Raw genomic sequence first — 18,754 nt, 5'->3', positions numbered from 1 at the left:
GACCTTAATTATCTGGAGCTGATGACGTCATCTCAGGGGGACGCCCCTGAGGTTTGCGCCAACGCCGGTACATCAGTCAGGCCGTACGCGCGTGCCCTTAGGCATCTGGTCAACATGGTGGCTTGCAGCGTCGAGCCGGTCCGGGGACGCTGGAGGAGGAGGATGGCCTGGAGACGCTGCAGCAGCTAGCCTTCCAACAACCCCGGAGGGAATCACCAACAAGGTAAGGTGGGCAGAGCAGAGATGTCAGACAGCGACGGACAGAACACTGGCTCAATGTCCACAGAGGTTAGGAAATCTCAATGCCTAGGGTCCTTTGGGGAGATGACACTAGGCCTTACTGTTCTAGCTCCCCAAATACTTCTACAGTTACTTCATGTTAAAGGAACTAGTTGACCAACTCCAGATTCCCATAGTACAGATGACTTCTCCACTGGTGAGCTCTTCGGTCTACAGAGACCCACTACCAGATCAGGTTACTATGACCACAGTTCTGCTGGCCTTATGCACGAGCCTCCTGCATGTGGAACAAATCAGCCTTATCTTGATCTCCAGAGACATCCATTCGGTGATCCTGGGCCTGCTGTGGCTCCAGCAGATTCAACCACACTTCGACTGGTCTGCCCTACAGCTTGCCCAGTGGGGCCATGGGTGCACAGAGTCCTGCTTGGTGCTAGTAGAACATCTTGTCCATTGACTATATTGTCCTTACACCTAGGTCTTCCTCCTCAGTGCAGATTGCAAGAATGTCTTCTCAAAAAAGAGTGCTGAAGTTTTGCGTCCTCATCACAAATATGACTGGTATTGAACTCATCCCAGGCGAAATGCCTTCACGCAGACAGGGTTACCCCTTGTCTCTCCTGGAAACCCAGGCTATGTCCACTTTCATAAAGGAGAATTTAAAAGTAAGATTTATCTGTCCTTCCTTTTCTCAGGCAGGGGCTGGATTCTTCTTTGTTTGTTACTGTTCTTCATTGCTAATTCCTGTCATTTTTCGCTAGGCTGCCTCTATAATTCCAGCTGTCTTTATCCCTTACCCCCTCTTCCCTTTTCTCACCTGCTCCCCCTTACCCGCCCCCCTTGTTCAATGTATTTTCTACCTGCTTCAGTTATCTGTAAACCAGCGTGATGTGCCCTACGAACGTCGGTATAGTAAAAGTTCTTAAATAAATAAATACATAAATAAGAAAGACGGGTCACACAAGCCATGTATTCACTACCGCAGCCTGAGTGCCATCACTAAGAAGGACCAGTACCCATTACCTCTAATAACATAACTCTTCGATTACCTACAAGGCACAAGATATTCACAAAGTTGGAACTCAGGAGTGCATACAACCTCATTCATATCAAAGTTCAGGGATGAATGGAAACAGCATGTAACACTTGCGATGAACATTCTGAGTATTTGGTCATGCCCTTTGAGCTTAGCAACACTCCGGTGGTTTTCCAGAAAATAGCCAACGAGATCTTTCGCAATATGCTCTACATCTGGGTGGTCATATACTTAGATGACATACTGATCTTTTCTCAAACCCTGAGTTTCCACCAAAGAGACATTCACATCATCCTGCAATGCCTGTGAGAGAATAATCTCTATGCCAAACTTGTAACATATCTCTTTGAGCAAGAGGAGATTCCTTTACTTGGATATATAGTCTCACGAGATGGATTCCAGATGGATCCTGATAATATAAATATATAATATATAATATATATATATATATATATATATATATATATAATATATAATATAAAAGCTATCATGTACTGGCCTTGCCCAGTGGGTCTTGCAAAAGTATTTGGCATTTGATAACTAGAATTATCAGTTTATTTCAAATTACTCCTCCGTGGCAACCACACCTACTACCCTTACCCCAAAGGGTGCCAACACCAAAGATTGGCCACCTGAAGATATCAATGCATTCCAACAGTTAAAGAAGGCCTTTGCTGACAAGCTCTGCCTATGTCACCCTGATTCCCTTCATCCTAGAGGTGGATTCAGCGAACACACTCCTGAAGGGGTATTCCATCCATGTTCCTTCTTTTCTAAGAAGTTCTCCTTAGCTGAACGCAACTACAGCATTGGAGACTGAGAGCTCTTGACCATCAAACTAGGTCTCGAGGAATGGCCTCACTGACTCAAAGGAGCTCAGCAACATGTACAATATAAACAGACCACAAGAACCTTGAACATCTATATCAAGTTCAGCAACTTAATGAAAGACAGGCCCATTGATCTTTGTTCTTTGCTCCCTTTGATTTTGAACTATGGCATCACCTAGCGATCAATGGGCAGGCACCCTCTCTTGCTCCTTCCAGACTGAGGATATTCTAGAACTTCCCAGGCACATCATTGATCCTGCTAAGATACTTCTGGCCACTATGGTACCCATCCCTCCAGGGAAGAAGGTTGCACCTTCTAAATTGCATGAGAAAGTGTTGAAATGGGCCCTTGACTCCTATGTCACAGGTCACCCTGGTCAGGTATGAATTCTTGAATTGTTTCAATGACACTACTGGTGGCCCCAAATGAAGCAAGATGTCAAGGCCTATGTTAACTCATGCCGCACTTGAGCACAGCAAAGAGCACTGCATGGCTGAACCTAGGGGCAGTTATAGCCATTGCCAGCCCCCAAGGAGCCCTGGACCTACAAACCTAATATGATGGCTAGGAGCTCTCAGTCTCTCCCAAGACCTAGTTTGACGGCTAGGAGCTCTCAGTCTCCATTGCTGTAGTTGCATTAAGCTTGTCCACAGTCTTTATCGTGGACCTCCTTGTCTCTAATCATGCCACCATAATATGGGTGGTGATTGGTCATTTCTCCAAGATGTCCTACTTTATCCCAATACCAGGCCTTCCTTCAGCTCTGGAACTGGCACATCTCTTTGTTCTCCATATTTGTTGCCTACATGGATTACCAAAACACATACTTTTGGTTAGAGGAGTATAGTTCCCTGCGCAGGACTGGTGTTTTCTCTGCAAAAGATTTGGCATCATGTTCAATTATCCAACGGCCTTCCACCCTCAAGGCAACAGGCAAGCAGAGAGAACCAACCATATGCTCAAGACTTTCCTTCACTCATATGTCAATGAACACCAGGACAATTGGGCTGCTCTTCTACTTTGAGCCAAATTCTCTCATAATAAGTGTTGCGATTCTGCCCTGTTTGGTCAGTCTCTCACCCTTTTTCCCTTTTCTGCTGCTTCCTTAGCATGGCTGGAGCTGCGCTGCTATGGCTTTTCCTGCGGCCCAGGGCTGCCAACGCTATTTTCATGCAGCTGGAGCCACGCTGTGACATCCACATGGCTCGGAGGCCACCGACATTTTCCTCAAGTGGCAGAAGCCACGCTGAGGCATCCCCTGTGCTCAGCGGATCACTGACAGCATTCTCTGTGTTCGGAGACCGCCGATGCTCCCTTCATGGCTGGTGCCACATTGCTACACACCCAGCGGCCAGGAGGCTGCCGACACTCTCCCTGTGCGGCTGGAAGCATGCTGTTACGTCTCTTGCGGTCAGGGGACCACCAAAAGCATTTTTATGTGGTTTAGAGGCCACCGACATTACCTTGAGCCCTCTGTGGAGAAGGGCCCATCATCCCCGGCCTTGCCTGATGCCCAAGACCACCCCTAGTCCATCTTCTGCAGCAGGATGCCGTCTCCAACTTGGGGCTTGCTTCAGGGCCTAGTTTCTGCTCCTGTAGTCTTCAGCGGCAGGGATGCCGCTCTCCAAGGTCCTGTCCATTTTCTCCTAAGGGGCGAAGCCGTGCTTCCTCTCCTCTTTTAAAGGTACAACCAAGGAGTGGTGCACCTCTGATGTCATCAAGGAAGTCTCCTCTTCAGCCCTATAAAAAGGGTCTGGCTTCACTTCCACCTTGCCTTTGCAAGGAGCCAGTCCTCCTTAGGACTTCTCTTCATTTTCAGCTTCTTGTTGATACTCTGTTCTTCGTGGGATCCTGTGTCTTCATCCAGATGTTCTTCATCCAGATGTCTTTATCATGGTATCTCATCTCATCTTGTCAGTTCCAGTTGTCCTGATGTTTCTTTCGTCTGTTTCATTGGATCTGCGGAAGTGTTGTTCGTCAGATCTCCTGAACTTCTCTTCATTTTCCATTGTCCTCATCTCCAGATATCTTCATCTTGTTCTTCTCAATTCTGGATCCTGAACTCTCACTATCCTTTTTCCGTTGACATCCCCCATGCCTGGCCTTGATTGGCTGTGCATGATGTGCCTCAGTACAGGCCTCGTCTGAGTCTTCATTGGATTCTTCTATCAACCAGTACGGGGGAACCACGGCGTGGTCCGTGACCAGCCCTGACTGACTGTGTAGGGTGCGCCTGCCAGCGTGGTCCACGATCAGCCCTCTTCGGCTGTGTAGGGCGCGTGATGTGGCAGTATCTATTCAGTATGGTGGTTTGTGACTCTGTCGGAGTCCTTCTCTTCTAGTAACACTGAGTTCGTCTCAGTCCTTCTTCATTTACTTTGTATATTGATTTAGTTTCTTCAATCAATCTCGTTACCATCTCCGTGAAGCCCTCACATATCCTGTGTCTTCATTTGATGTCTTCATCCTTCAACCACTGTCCGTCCTGTCGCAGTTGCTGCTCCCGCACGGCAGGTCCGAAAGGGCTATTGAGTAGTCGGAGGACTACTCTAGAGAACAACATTGCATTGTTGGGTCTCTTTGCTGTGTACAGGTTCAGCAGAGGTTAGGGCGCTACTTTCAGGTCTTCTAGCAACACCAGCCCATGCTTGGACACTCTTCACCTGCCTCGGCGCTTGCCGGAGCTCCTCTATGGCTGTGTTGTGGCCCAGAGGCACACAATTCCTCAGAAATGAAACCGCCTCCAGCATTTCCATAACAATAACCATGTTGATGCAGCCATTGGCTCCTTACCCTTCAAACTGATTTACAAGAAGCAGCCTTTACCTCCTCTCTTATTTCCCTGTGACAATTATGTCGCTGGCGGCTCAGCTGTCCACCCAGAAATTGCATGAAGTATGGGACCGGACTAAGCTGATTGAGAAAACCGCTGCCCAAGCCATGAGATTGGCTGACACTCATAGGAGGCCAGCTCCCCAATTCAAGATAGGTGATAAGGTTTGGCAGAGTACTATCATGTACTAGCTAAGGCTACTTCCCACGCTAAAAGTCCATAATGTGTTTCATATGTCCTTGCTAAAGCCAATGGTTCTTTCATGGCCCTCCAAGATCCTGTCTGAACTGCAGGAAGTCGCTGCTGATGGACCACATATATATGAAGTCCAAGAGATTGTGGACTCCTTCTGGAGAGGGAAAAAGACTGACTATCTAATCTTATGAAAACATTATGGCCCAGAAGAAAATTCTTGGGAGCCATCCTCAAACATTTTGGACACCAATCTCCTGAAAAACTTTCACCAGCAGTACCCTAGAACGCCCAAACCTCACTGAGGGGGCTTATGAGGGGGAATACTGTTATATTTTACAGTTTGCAGGCTGTGCCCACAAACTACCACACTCATTTCTCCAGTTGGGCCATCACTCTGGGCTCCCATCGCAGCAGGGCTCTGCTGCCTCTCCACGTGGCAGGACACTAAGCTTAGTGCAGCAAGATGCCACCAACTCCATCCTGCATGCTCCTCCTTAGGCATGTGTGCACCCAACCACTCCTTATTTAAAGGGCCCGTGGCAGGAAAAGCCTCGTGGCACCAATTAATGACTTCACAGCTAATCCTTTAAAGGACTCACTCACTCCTTCCCTCATTGTTAGCTGAATAATGTATGTTGCTTCAGCATTCCTACCCTCATCCAGCTTGTCTTTAGTTCTTCATCCAACTTGCCTTCAGCCTTCGTCCATGTGTCTCCGATTTGTCTTCTGTCTTCATCTCCATTCACTTTGTCCACTTGTTCTTCTCCTTGGCTGCATGCCCTGCCCATCTGTCCCTCTACTCCTCCCTTACACAGATAACTGGTATTGATCTCAGCCTGACCTTGGAAACAACTGACCGCTGGTTGCCTCTAACAATTTCCTGGACCTCAGATATGCTTGACTGCTGCCTGCCTCTGACCATTGTTTGGCCATCTGCTTGATTGCTGCCTGCCTATGACCCAGCTTTCTATTGATCCTATCTTGTCTTCCTTAGGGGCCCCACCTAAGTGCTGTCGGCCCTGGCACCCAAAAGCTCAACCCAAAGGGAACAAGGATTGGTATGGGTGAAGGTTCTGATGGGCTCTGCGTACCTGGTTCCACTTGCTGACAGTGAGAACCCACAGGGCTCTTCCCTCCAGGTAGAGCCAATCCTACCTTGGCCCAAGGGTCCACAAAGACAACAAAGAGTCTACACTGGAATGGAGAGTTTGAGCATAGGATGTAAATTGCTAGCCAAAAGAGACCCAAATAAAATAAATATGTTTGTATACTCTTGGGACTTAAACTCCCTGGTAAGGGTTACACATGCAAGGAAGGATAATAAAGAAAGAAGAAGAGGAAGGAACTTAAACAGAAAAATGACAGATCTTAGACACAATGGACTCTGCCTGAACAGTAAGTATTTTTGAGTGCTTCTCTTGCCATGCGTTGAAGAAAATAATTTTGTAGTCTGTTTCTGCCTGTACCCTGTACTTCTTAGAAGGGTGGGTAAGAATCTTGTTCTATTTCTGGCTAGGCAAAACTGTGTCATACCAGGAGTTTTTCACTAGGGGTTGGAAGAAGGAGGCACTGATATTCTATTTCTTACATTTCAACCTGCCAGCAGCAATTAGCTTATTTTTTTCAACAGTTCAGAGAATGAAAGAAATGGAGCTGGAAGTCTGAAGTAATGATCAGACAATTTTTCATGAATGATTGCAGTGATTTATTATTTGAGGAATATTCCAGTGTTGATGATCCAGACTTCCTTCCATGACTGCTCTAAACCTAAAGATTACAATTCCTATGAAAGTTCATCCAGCAGTAACAAGGAGGAGTTGGTGGTACCAGCAGCCATTATGCTACGTTTTCCAGGGAAAAGCAGCATCTTGTTTCTGGCATGGTAGAGGCATACCTAGAGCTTCACATTCCAGAAAACCACAGTCAACACCCCTCTGAGAATAACCCAGATGCTGTCACTAGACTGTGGCAGTTTGTGGCAAAATAAAAAAATCTCTACAGCAGATGTATAACAAAATGATGGCCAAAGACATTGTGGTTGAATGAGATGACCACAATGGTAATTACAAAAATGAAGGTATAACTGGGTACTGAATATAATAATATAATCATAAGAAATACCTGTTAACAATTATGTAAATTTTAATTCAATACACAATTAAAATAAACAATCAAATTTACATTATATAAATGTTTCTCCCATTAAAAGCTACTCCAGTTTCCAGATCTTCCCAAATATCACAAATAAACCCCAGAATTTTCCAACCATATATCAATATGCCCCCAGAATTATTTTACAAATAATCCCTAAATATTCATTCAAATGTGCCCCCAAAATTTTACTAGCATATTGAAATTTTCCCAGATTATACAATTATATTTAAAACTATATTTAAAAATTTCCAACAAAGGATCCTTGTTTAGCTGAAACATCTGGTTTCATCAGGGGACATCAGTACATACTGAAACATATAACATCCAATTACAAATCTATCCACATTATAATTTTAACATGTGACTTGCTTATATGTTTTACCAGACCTTAAACTTAACCAATTACATCTTATATTTATTTGGCTTTATCACTCAATTTCAATTTATTTGGCTTTATACCCTCAATTTCCCATAGCTGCTGTGTGATTGATGTAATACAGAATGCTTGATATTTTATATCTTAGCCAATAAGCTCTCCATTTGCATATTTTCTTCCTTAGGATTAAAGACAACAGTAACCTTCTCCAAATTTGCCGTATACAACTGTCAAGACAACCATATGCCAGCAATTCTAAAAAATTCATCACCGCGGTATCTATCATTACATCCTTCTATGCACTAAACATAAAAAGATGGTGGCTTCTCACAAAAAATGCTGCACAAACACATTGCATGAGACGAACCAACTTGAATAAGTTAGAGGAACAATATTTCAGAAACTTTTGTCTTATTTATATCTGACAACATTTGTCAATAACTGTGAGAGAAACTAACAGGGAGGCAGAGTGTAAGTTTTGAGAATGGAACAAAAGTCATACTGACAACAAAAACATGGAAGCAGTTGCATGATAACTGAACTGAAGGCATATATACGCCTCCTTATTTTGAGGGCTTGTCCATGGAGACTATGAAACCTTAAAAAAAGCTGTGGCCTCCATGAAAAGGGTGTCCTTAGTTTCAGACCACGACTTTGAAAAGTTTCCAAAAAATAGCTGTGCATGTGCGTTTTGATAACATAGGGGCCAATGCAAAAAAGTTGTGCTGAAAGCGGGCGCTGTGTGTTTAGTGCCCGCTTTCATAACACGCCCCTAGGCACCTCTCCTGGGGGTGCGTTAAGAAAGCGCCCCCAGGAGAGGTACCTGGGGGCGCCTCCTTGCAGCGTGAGCCGGAGAGAGAGGTCCGCTGTCAGTGGCTGTCCCCCAGTTAAGAAAACATGCTGAATTTATCAGCGTCCCGTTTTCCTAACCAGCGCACATGCAGGGGTTAGGAAAATGGACACTGATAAATTCAGCGTCCATTCTCCTAACCTGACTATGAGCACCAGAAGGAGTAAATAAATCAATATTAAAGTGTCGGGCACTTACTATTCATTTATTCACGCCTTCACTTATTGCCAATTGGTCCCTTTACTGTCTCATGTCAGTGAAAGGACCAATCACCTTTCAGAAGGCTGTCCTGGGGAGACCAAGATGGCCGCCGACTGAAGTGCATGCTTGGATGCTCTCTCTGTGAATTCCTCAAGACTTTATCCTACAAACTATCATGCCACATACTAAAAGAAAAGCCAAACTCCGGCAAATACCGGCATCTTCACCAATACCTGATCAACGACAAGCACGGATAGAATCATTCTTTGCGTCCCCCCACCCTGCTCCAGGCACTTGAGGGAGGAGCCGCATTGGAGACCGGCATGGCAGAGGAGACATCACTGAGCCTCGGTGTGCTGACGGTACCCGCGCCACCATTCTGTTGCATCCGTCGGTCTCAGACGGATTCGACCTCTGTGCCTCATCTTTCTCTCTGCTCTCCCCGCTAGCCTTGGGAAGATGGCTACTGCTGCGCTGCATGCCGCTCTCTTCGGCATCCCCGGAACGGCAATGGCAAGGCAATCCGCCATGTTTCTCCTAAGGGCCTCCTAGGGAGTGGTCCCCTCGAGTGACAACATGCCATCTGGGTATTTAGCCTGCCCTTCGTTTGCTAACAAATCGAGTTAGCAAGGATTGGACTTGTCTGGTCTAAGCTACTCTGCTGCTTCCCTGCTGCCACTGGAAGCTCTCTCTGCCCTTTGTGGTAATTCTCTAACCTGGGTACCCGCTCCTCAGGGGCCCTTTGCTTTCTTTCAGGTGCCTATCAGGGATCAGGTACTCGCTCCTCGAGGGCCTTCTCTCCCTGCCTCGGTGCCTGTATTCAACTACTTCTGCCTGCTGGGATCTCCATCTATACAGCTACCAACTTAGGGGGTCATTTATCAAAATGCGGTAAGGCGTTTTCACATGCATTAAGGGCTTATCACACGCGAAAAGCCCCATTAACGCATGCGATAAGCCCTTAACACATGTGAAAACGTGTTTACCACATGCGATCGCACCATATCGTATGGTGCGATGCAAATTCCAAAAATAGGAGGAAAGTGGGCTAGCTTGCCTGCGAAGAGCTATCGCACAGCCATAACACCAATTTTAACAACACCTCTTTCAAATGCGTTAGGCTGTGTGGTAACATTTCATTGCTATTTGCAATGTCTTCCGTAAGTCTGTTTTCAGCTGGAGAGAGAGAGAGAGACCATAATATCATGGCCCATAGACAGGTATTTGAATCCCTATGGTAGGCCCACCTAGTAACTCGAGGTGGGGTTTAGGTATGAGTGTAGGGGGTTAGGGACCACTTTGACATTCTACGTGACACCTACGAACAGAACAGTGGTCTCTTGTGAAGATTTGCTGGCCTTCGGAGTGAGGAAACTCACTCCAAGATAAGATTTAGGCAAGGTTCTCTCAACCTAGCTTGATGGACTCTCTACCTGGGTAACTCTCTCTCTCTCTCTCGCTCTCTCTCTCTCTCTCTCTCTCATCATTAAAAATGGTCCCTCAGTGGTTGAATGCAGGAAATACAACAGGTCTGGCACTTATCACAGAATTTGAAATGGTATCACAATTTGCACTAACTTAGCTCTTCCCTTTTGCTATCGCATGCGGTACTTACCGCATTTTGATAAATCCAGGCCTTAGTGAGTAATCTAACATTGTCTTACTCATCTACAGATCAGCACTGGGAACCTGCATCCTGCACTCCCTATACTATCATTGCGAGACGGGTCTCCTCTGCCGAGGGCCCCTGGACTGCTACCTCTGGATCACCTCACTACTGCCACCTCTGGTGGTATCATTCTGCTGTATAATAAAAGACAAATCTCTGTGTTTGCGTGTCTAGAGTCTAGCCTAGTACTGTGGACCTTCATGGGAGTGGTCATCATCACCACGGTACCCAAGAATCCACTCCAACACCTCAAAACCATAACACATTCAGGACTTCTGATTTAAATTTGATGGACTCGTCACTATCTATGGAAAGAGAACTAACTCACGAGCAAAGTTCTGAGGCCCTGAGAAGGGACGCCATTTTGATGCCACCTTTGGAGAATCCCCAGTTGCGGGATTCCACGGGCCCCATGGATGTTCTACAAGTGTATGAAGCCGGAGTGAGTAGTGGGAACCCCACGGAATTAGGAGAACTGGAATCCAAGGTATGCCTAACCCTTCAACCTTCTTTAATTAAGCCTTCTTTAATTAGACTCCATATGGAATGCTTTGTCTTCGTTAGAGAAAGCCATACTTTAACTCATATTTTGAAGGAGACCAATGTTAAGATGCTGGCAAATGGATCCCAAATTACAAATTTTGATTCTAAAATAAAAGTTTTGGATACAAGAGTGACGACTATAGAATCAGCTCAGAGCAACATGATTCAATCTGATATTATTCATTCAAGAAATTGGAAAACTTGGAGAACTCTTCAAGAATTTTGAATCTAAGGGATTTGAATTTTCTGTATTTAAACATGATGTCTCCAAAGGACTTATTTAGAAATTACCTCATTCAAATCCTTAAAATTCCCAACAAAGCACTTCCAGTTATAACGAAAATCTATTACTTGCCTTCTTTCAAAGATGAAACGTCCAAGAGTCAACCTCACAATGCCTCTTTAAATATTTCAGACATTTTGGAACTAACTCAAGAAACTGCTAATCAGACAAGAAGGACATTACTTTTGACTTTTGCTTTTGTTTCAGAAAGGAACTCTGTTTTAAGAATCTTCTTTCGAAATCAATTACAATTATTTCATGGGCAGAAAGTTCAGATTTTCCCTAATATAATTAGGTCTACACAAGAACGGCGAAATAAATTTCTTTCAATGAGAGGCGAGGTGGTATTGCGAGGTGCTAGATTCTCTTTAAGATATCCATGTAAATGTTTACTTTATTTTCAAAATTCTAAATATTTGTTCTTTGAGCCCTCTCAGTTACGAGTATATCTGGATTCACACTCCTAAATTGTATTTCATGGGGGGGGGGGGGGTCTGTTTAAGTTAATGCAGGGGATACTTCTGGAGATTTCTTTTTTACTTATTTCCCCTTTCGCTCTGTAAACCCTTGGTCTCCCATTTTCCTATTAAGATATATGTGAAGATATTTGATATGCTTCTAATATACTTGTGGTAATTAATATTAAGAGAATAACTTCATGTTATGTATTGCATTTTTGGAATAAGTATTGCTTGTGTTTATTTGGAAACTTAATAAAAATGAAATTATAAAGAAAAAAAGAAGGCTGTCCTGATTGCATAAGGTGATTAGTTAGCGCCTATACAACCCGCGTCTAACTGCGGGATATACAGTGCGCTGGGCTAAGCGCAATGTATTGCATCGGCCCCTAAGTAATGCAGGAAGAAAGAAGAGCTAAGGACAAGTTTGCTACCTTCCATGATGTGTGGATCCTGTTTGTGGAGGAAGTTCCAAAATTGAATGTGCCAGAGCCTGTGGCCTAACCAGGAGCCTCAGAGGGTTGCAGGACTCATATAGTAACTACTTTCATCCTAGCTGGCGTCAGCAGAATCACAGATACGGCAGAACCAATTGTGCTTTGGAGTGGAGAAAAACTGTCTCAGGTATTGGATTTTGCTGAAACATCAAGAGAACCATAAGTAACAAGCCAAGGATTTTGAGAGAGAAAAGAGGATGTTTGCAGGAATGAAGATAAGAAGTTTCCATACTGGGTCAGATGGAAGGTCCATCAAGCCCTGCATTCTGTTTCCAGCAGTGGCCAATCTAGGATACAAGTACATGGCAGATAGCCAAATAGTAAATATATCCTATGGTACTAACGCCAGCAATAAGCAGTGGCTATTTCCTAAAACAGTAACTTTCATACCGGCGTAAGGGCGCATAGGTGCGAGCGTTCATCAGCCCGCGCCCAAGGACATGGCTATTTTTTAACAGACACACATATATGTTATAAAATAGACTGGCTGTGCACACGTGTGTGTTCATTTTACATACACACACATGTTATAAAATAGACTGGCTGTGCACACGTGTGTGTTCATTTTTAAGTGGGCATGCTAATCCCACTTTTACCCAGTAAGTGGGGGGATTTTAATAAGGGCACACACTGACATCATTCCCAGTTTTCCACATTTGATCCCAGTTCACCCAATTAATGAATATCCGTAGTTTAATGGCCTTCCTTTACCCTTGTTAGCCTTGACCCGTAAAATCACACTGATCCTCCTAGATTTTTTTATTTTATTACTTACACGTTATCCATAGCAGAAGTAAAGTTACGGGGTAGGGGACCCAGCATGCACCAGATCACTTATTTACCCGGAAATTTGGGGTTAAAAACCCAGAGCACCCATGTCCTGCCCATGCTCTGACCAGACCATGCCCACACCCTGCCCCTTTTTGAGAAGTTCCAATATTGTGCACGAGGTGACTTTTGCGAGGGATCTGAGCAGCTTTTATAATCCGCTCGGTGTGCGAAAGCCCAACATATTCACCCATCCCCTAATTTTGGCATGCGTCAGGCTTTTAAAATTAACCTTTATGTCATAAGAACATAAGAAATTGCCAGGCTGGGTCAGACCAAGGGTCCACCAAGCCCAGCATCCTGTTTCCAACAGAGGCCAAACCAGGCCACAAGAACCTGGCAATTACCCAAACACCAAGAAGATCCCATGCTACTGATGCAATTAATAGCCATGGCTATTCCCTAAGTAAACTTGATTAGTAGCAAGTCAATTTAATTTTATGGACTTCTCCAGAAATGTGTCCAAACCTATTTTAAACCTGCTAAGTTAATTGTCTTAACCATGTCCTCTGGCAATGAATTCCACAGCGGAATTGTTTGTTGAGTGAAAAATAATATGCTCTGATTTGTTTTAAATGTGCTACTTGCTAAATTCAAGGAGGACCCCTTAGTCCTGGTATTATCTGAAAGTGTAAATAACTGATTCACATTAACCTGTTCAGGTCTTCTCATGATTTTATAGATCTCTATCTTATCCCCCCTCAGCCGTCCTTTCTCCAAACTGAACAGCTGTAATCTCTTTGGCCTTTCCTTATAGGGGAGCCATTCCATCCCCTTTATCATTTTGGCCACCCTTCTCTGAAACGTTTTTCAGTGCAATTATCTTTTTTGAGATGAGGTGACCAGTACTTCACACAGTACTCAAGGAGCAGTCTCACCATGGAGTGATATAGAAGTACTATGATATTCTCCGTTTTATTCACCTATCTTTTCCTAATAATTCTTAACATTCTATTTGCTTTTTTGACCACTGCAGCACACTGAGCTGATAATTTAAATGTATGCTCTACTATGACACCCAAATCATTTTCCTGGATGGTAACTCCTAATGTGGAACCTAACTTGTAACTACAACGTGGGTTACTTTTCCCTATGTGCACAATTTTGTACTTGCTAACATTAAATTTCATCTGCCATTTGGATGCCCAGTTTTTCAGTCTCACAAGGTCCTCCTGTAATTTATCACAAAGTGCTTTTGACGTAACAACTCAAAATAATTTTGTGTCATCTGTAAATTTGCTCATCTCACTCATCATTCCCCTTTCCAAATAATTTATAAATATATTAAAAAGCACCTGTCCAACTACAGATCCCTGAGGCACTCCACTATTTACCTTTCTTCACTGAGAAAACTGATCATGTAATCCTACACCCTGTTTCCAATCTTTTTAAAATTTTCTTAGGAGTCTCTCAAAGGGGACTTTCTCAAACACCTTCAGAAAATCCAAATACACCAAATCTGCTGGCTCACCCCACAAGTTTATTAACACCTTCAAAAAATGTAGCAGATATGTGAGGCAAGACTTCCCTTGGGTAAATCCATGCTGGCTGTGTTCCATTAAACCATGTCTATCTATATCTTCTATGTTTTTATTCTTTAGAATAGTTTCCACAGTTTTTCCCAGCACTAAATCAGGCTCACCAGTCTATAGTTTAGTTTCCAAGATCAGCCCTGGAACCCTTTTCAAATATCGAGGTTACACTGGCCACCCTTCAGTCTTCAGGTACAATGGACAAGTTTAATGATAGGTTACAAATGACTAGTAATACATCTGAAATTTCATTTTTTTATTTCTTTCAGAACCCTGGGGTGCATTTCATCTGGTCCAGGCAATTTACTATTCTTCAGTTTGTCAGTCAGGCCTGCTACATCTTCCAGGTTCACCAATGTTTGGTCCAATTCATCTGAATCCTCACTCTAAAAAACTGTTTCTGGTTTTTAAGGGTGATGATTGAAATGAATTAAACCAAATCACGGTGAGCCTGGAAGATACTGAAGGCCAGATTGAGAAACCCTGTCACTTTTGATGCTTTCTCCCCACCTCCTGCAAAGGGCTGTTACAGGGTAGCAGAGGGCTGATCTCTGCTGAATGAGATTCAGCTGAGCTGGAAGGCAGCACATTTTAGCCAGCCTCCTGCCCCTATATGTTTGCTGCCCCAGGCATAGACATAATAGTTGTCTATTGTCAAATTCAGGGCTGCATGTCTGTCTGTTTTGTTTTTGGCTGACAAATATTGGCAGAGAACAGTTGAAATGTGTCTGCAAACACATATTTTATAAAATACGTTTATTTCTACCCCGCAACATTCACTGAGTATGTAGACAAATTGCGAATTCATGGAATGCACTGAAATCATGAATATATCAATGCATTGAATGCACAGACTTTTCCTACCTGTTTTTAAAATATACACGTGTATATTTTATGCACAAAATTAAAGCAGGACTTCCTCACATAAGTCCCGATTTACACACATAAATTGGCAAATTTTAAAACATGTGCAAGTTAATGAAATGAACAAGTTTACCAATTACTCCATCAGAGATGTTCAGTCCTTTTCCAGGTCACTGAGACCTTCCTTGTTCTTTAGGCTGACCTTCCCACAATTCACCCACACCTCCCATGCACTCAGGACTACAGTGGAGGATTAGCCTAAAAGTTAGAGCAGTGGGCTACAAACCAGGAAAGCCACAGTTCAAATCTCACTGCCACTCCTTGTGGCCTTGGGCAAGTCACTTTCCCGCTGTTGCCCTAGGTACAAACTTGCCAGCTTATTCATCAAATTATGACAATTACCGCATTGTGAATTGAATATTTAAATTAAAAAAGGGAGGGGTTTGGGTGGGGTTTGGAATAATGAGGTGTCGGTAGTGGCTGCAGGCGATAATCTTTCACACATTATCGCCATCACTAGTGCCAGAAACACCTACAACGTTTCTACTGGCGCTATGGGGGTGATCGTGAGCAGCACAACCGCGAATGCGGCGAGCGAAAATGCACCTGCATAATGTGGCCACCTGCCCATTGTCATCCCTGCCTCTTTATTCCCACGGGCGATCATTCCGCTATATTTATAGGGGAATGATGAATCTAGGCCTTAGCTTATGAGCCTCTGGGAACACGGAAATACCCTGCATGTAATCTACTTCAGAATGCTCGAAAAAAGTGGAATATAAATCAAATTTTACAAAATGAATAATCATGTTTAATATCACTTATGCCAAATACTCAGCAGGTGTAAAATATGCAAGCAAGTTGGCAAATGTATAGAGGTAGTTTTCAAAAGGATTAACATGCTTAAAACTGGGTTTTACATGTGTAAATACACTTTACACATATAAATGGGCTTTTGAAAATTGCTATGATAGTATGTTACATTTAAAGGTATAACTCCACCCTGGAATGGCCCCACTTATGTATGTATACACGTGGAAGTGAAAACAAGCGTGTATTTTTTACTTTTATAAATATGGAATATGTGAGCAGAGGCTACTTATGCACATAAAGTTTTGAAAATTCACCCCATGTTCTGTAAAAGTCACAGGAATTTACAAAAATCATTTTAAGTCAAAGGAAATTATGGCTTCCCAATATTTATAAGAACTGTGCCAATTATAGAGAACTGAAGCAAATAATTTTCAGATGCTTATCCTTTCAAACTAACTGACTAAAGAACATCCCTTCAGTGACACAGAGGCCACTTGTTGGAGAAGAGTCCTCCTTCCTATCATACTCTGTTACAAGAAGTGTATAATTTGCCTAAATCAAAGTGTTGGACAAAATGCCATAAAACTTTGCTAAGGTTCTCCTTGGGAAGCTACAACATCTGTAATTACCAGAGGCAAGAAGCTTCTGTTGCCGCATTTGTTCTTTCAGTAATAAATGTTGCAGGAGAGCCTGGTGACTGCTGTTCGGCTTTCCTTCCAAAGCAGCATGAGTAGGAGCAGAAGATGTAGCAAGGCTCGTACTATACTGTCCAGACATGGCCATTCCCTGCCTCTGGGCCTGGGGTTCACACTTCTGTTTTTCTTTAAGTGACGATGAAGCCTATGCAAAGAAAGAAGAACTATTTTATTATTAGTTTACCCATAGGGCAATTTGTAGAGGTTCTTGTAATATTGGTTTATGATGCTATCACTTAAAAAAAAAAAACCCTCATTGAACTCTGTACCACATTATGGCTGAGTAGCTATAATTTTGTTTTGCCGCTGTGCCAGGTATCGCGCGCTGGCAGTCGGCTGTGCTCGCATGTTATAAAATCAGGCGTACATGCGCGCGCGCCGTGTAGCGCGCTCACCTTTTAAAATCTACCCCTATGTGTGTAACTTGCATACACAAGTCTGGTTGGGAAAATCTGTGGCCTAATGTTACCTGGGTAACTTTAGATTCATATATTCAGTGGCAATCTGACCCGGGGTATGTCCCACTGAGTTTTTCTTCTAATGTTACGCGGGTAAATTCCAGCTCCCTGTGTTGCTGAATATGGAACTCATACGTTTTTAACTATCATACTAATAGCAATAATCAAAATGAACACAAGGTTCACACACATGAAATATAATATGATTTAACACAACATGGCTGTACCGAAATCAGCTTAAAACATGTAGAGAAAGTAAAACAACATTAGATGTACAAATCCATTAGCACAACATATTTAACATTGATAGTCAGGACTTGGTGCCCTTCCCCTTCGGTATATATGCTCTGTACCCTCTCCTCCTCAACATTATATGTCCCACAAAATATCCATGGCACCAGAATCACTGAAGCTTGGTCAGAAACCACAAAACTCAATACAGTATTTACAATTAATGCATGTTAGTGTGTACAAGATGCTGTATCCTGAACACCCATTTTATCCTCATTCTACCATGCAGCACCCATCCATGTTGGACAGGATCTCAGGTGACCCGTAGCAATGCAAGATTAGTAAATCTTTCCCCTCACCCCCCCCCCCCCCCCACCAATATCCTTTATGACCCAATCCATCTCCTGATTGGATGAACAGGCATCCAGTTTAGGATTCAAAAATGTGGCCTGAGGTGCTACTTGGATCTTAGCTGTGGCCTTATCTTCCATTTTATTTTCCTTGGACTTATCATAGTTCTTTCGTTTAATAACTGACAAGACTAAAGGAGAGAGGGGTGATAGGGATAGTGACGTGTTAAACTATTCCAGGATTAGGCAACTCTGGTCCTTGAGTGCCACAAACAGGTCTGGTTTTCAGGATATCCACAGTAAATATGCATGAGCTATATTTTTATGCAGTCTTCCAATGTATGCAAAGCTCTCTCATACATTTTCATTGTCAATATCCTGAAAACCAGATTGGTTTGTGGTACTCGAGCACTGGAGTTGCCTACCCCTGAATGATTCCTTCCCAAGCAAGGCCAGGATTCAGACTATATCATTAGTAATATAACAATTAGTGAACAACAAGTTGCATTGGAATTCTAAATGTATTTGTGAAACCATTGCTTTGACTGAAGGTAAAATAGAATATGATTAATCCTTAGACAAAATAAAAATGTACACGAATTAACAAAAGCAAAGTGCAGCAATAATGAACCCAGCAGTAAACCTGCTCATATTATTAGTAATGCCAATAGTTAAAAAGATCTTTAGAAGACTTGTGACTATTGCAGCTTGCTAGCTAGTCAACTGTGTCACTGCACAATAGGATCCTAAATTATGATCTAAAGACCAGATGCTGGCAAGTTCAGGAAGATGAAAAATATTTTCAGGGGCGTTTAGA

General features: G+C 43.2%; 1 protein-coding gene across 3 annotated transcripts in view; it reads right to left on the bottom strand.

The window, feature by feature from the left end:
* The window catches only part of HDAC9 (histone deacetylase 9), a 993,428-nt gene that overhangs the window by 48,438 nt on the left and 926,236 nt on the right, over window positions 1-18,754 (bottom strand). For all 3 annotated transcript variants that reach the window (XM_029589041.1, XM_029589039.1, XM_029589040.1), the window contains exon 11: window positions 16,833-17,043. In XM_029589041.1, the coding sequence (XP_029444901.1) occupies window positions 16,833-17,043 (211 nt within the window). The remainder of the gene's footprint in view (window positions 1-16,832; window positions 17,044-18,754) is intronic.

Source organism: Rhinatrema bivittatum, chromosome 2 (genome assembly GCF_901001135.1).
Source record: "Rhinatrema bivittatum chromosome 2, aRhiBiv1.1, whole genome shotgun sequence".
NCBI classification, from domain to species: Eukaryota; Metazoa; Chordata; class Amphibia; order Gymnophiona; family Rhinatrematidae; genus Rhinatrema; species Rhinatrema bivittatum.
This window is presented reverse-complemented; position numbering and strand designations above follow the sequence as displayed.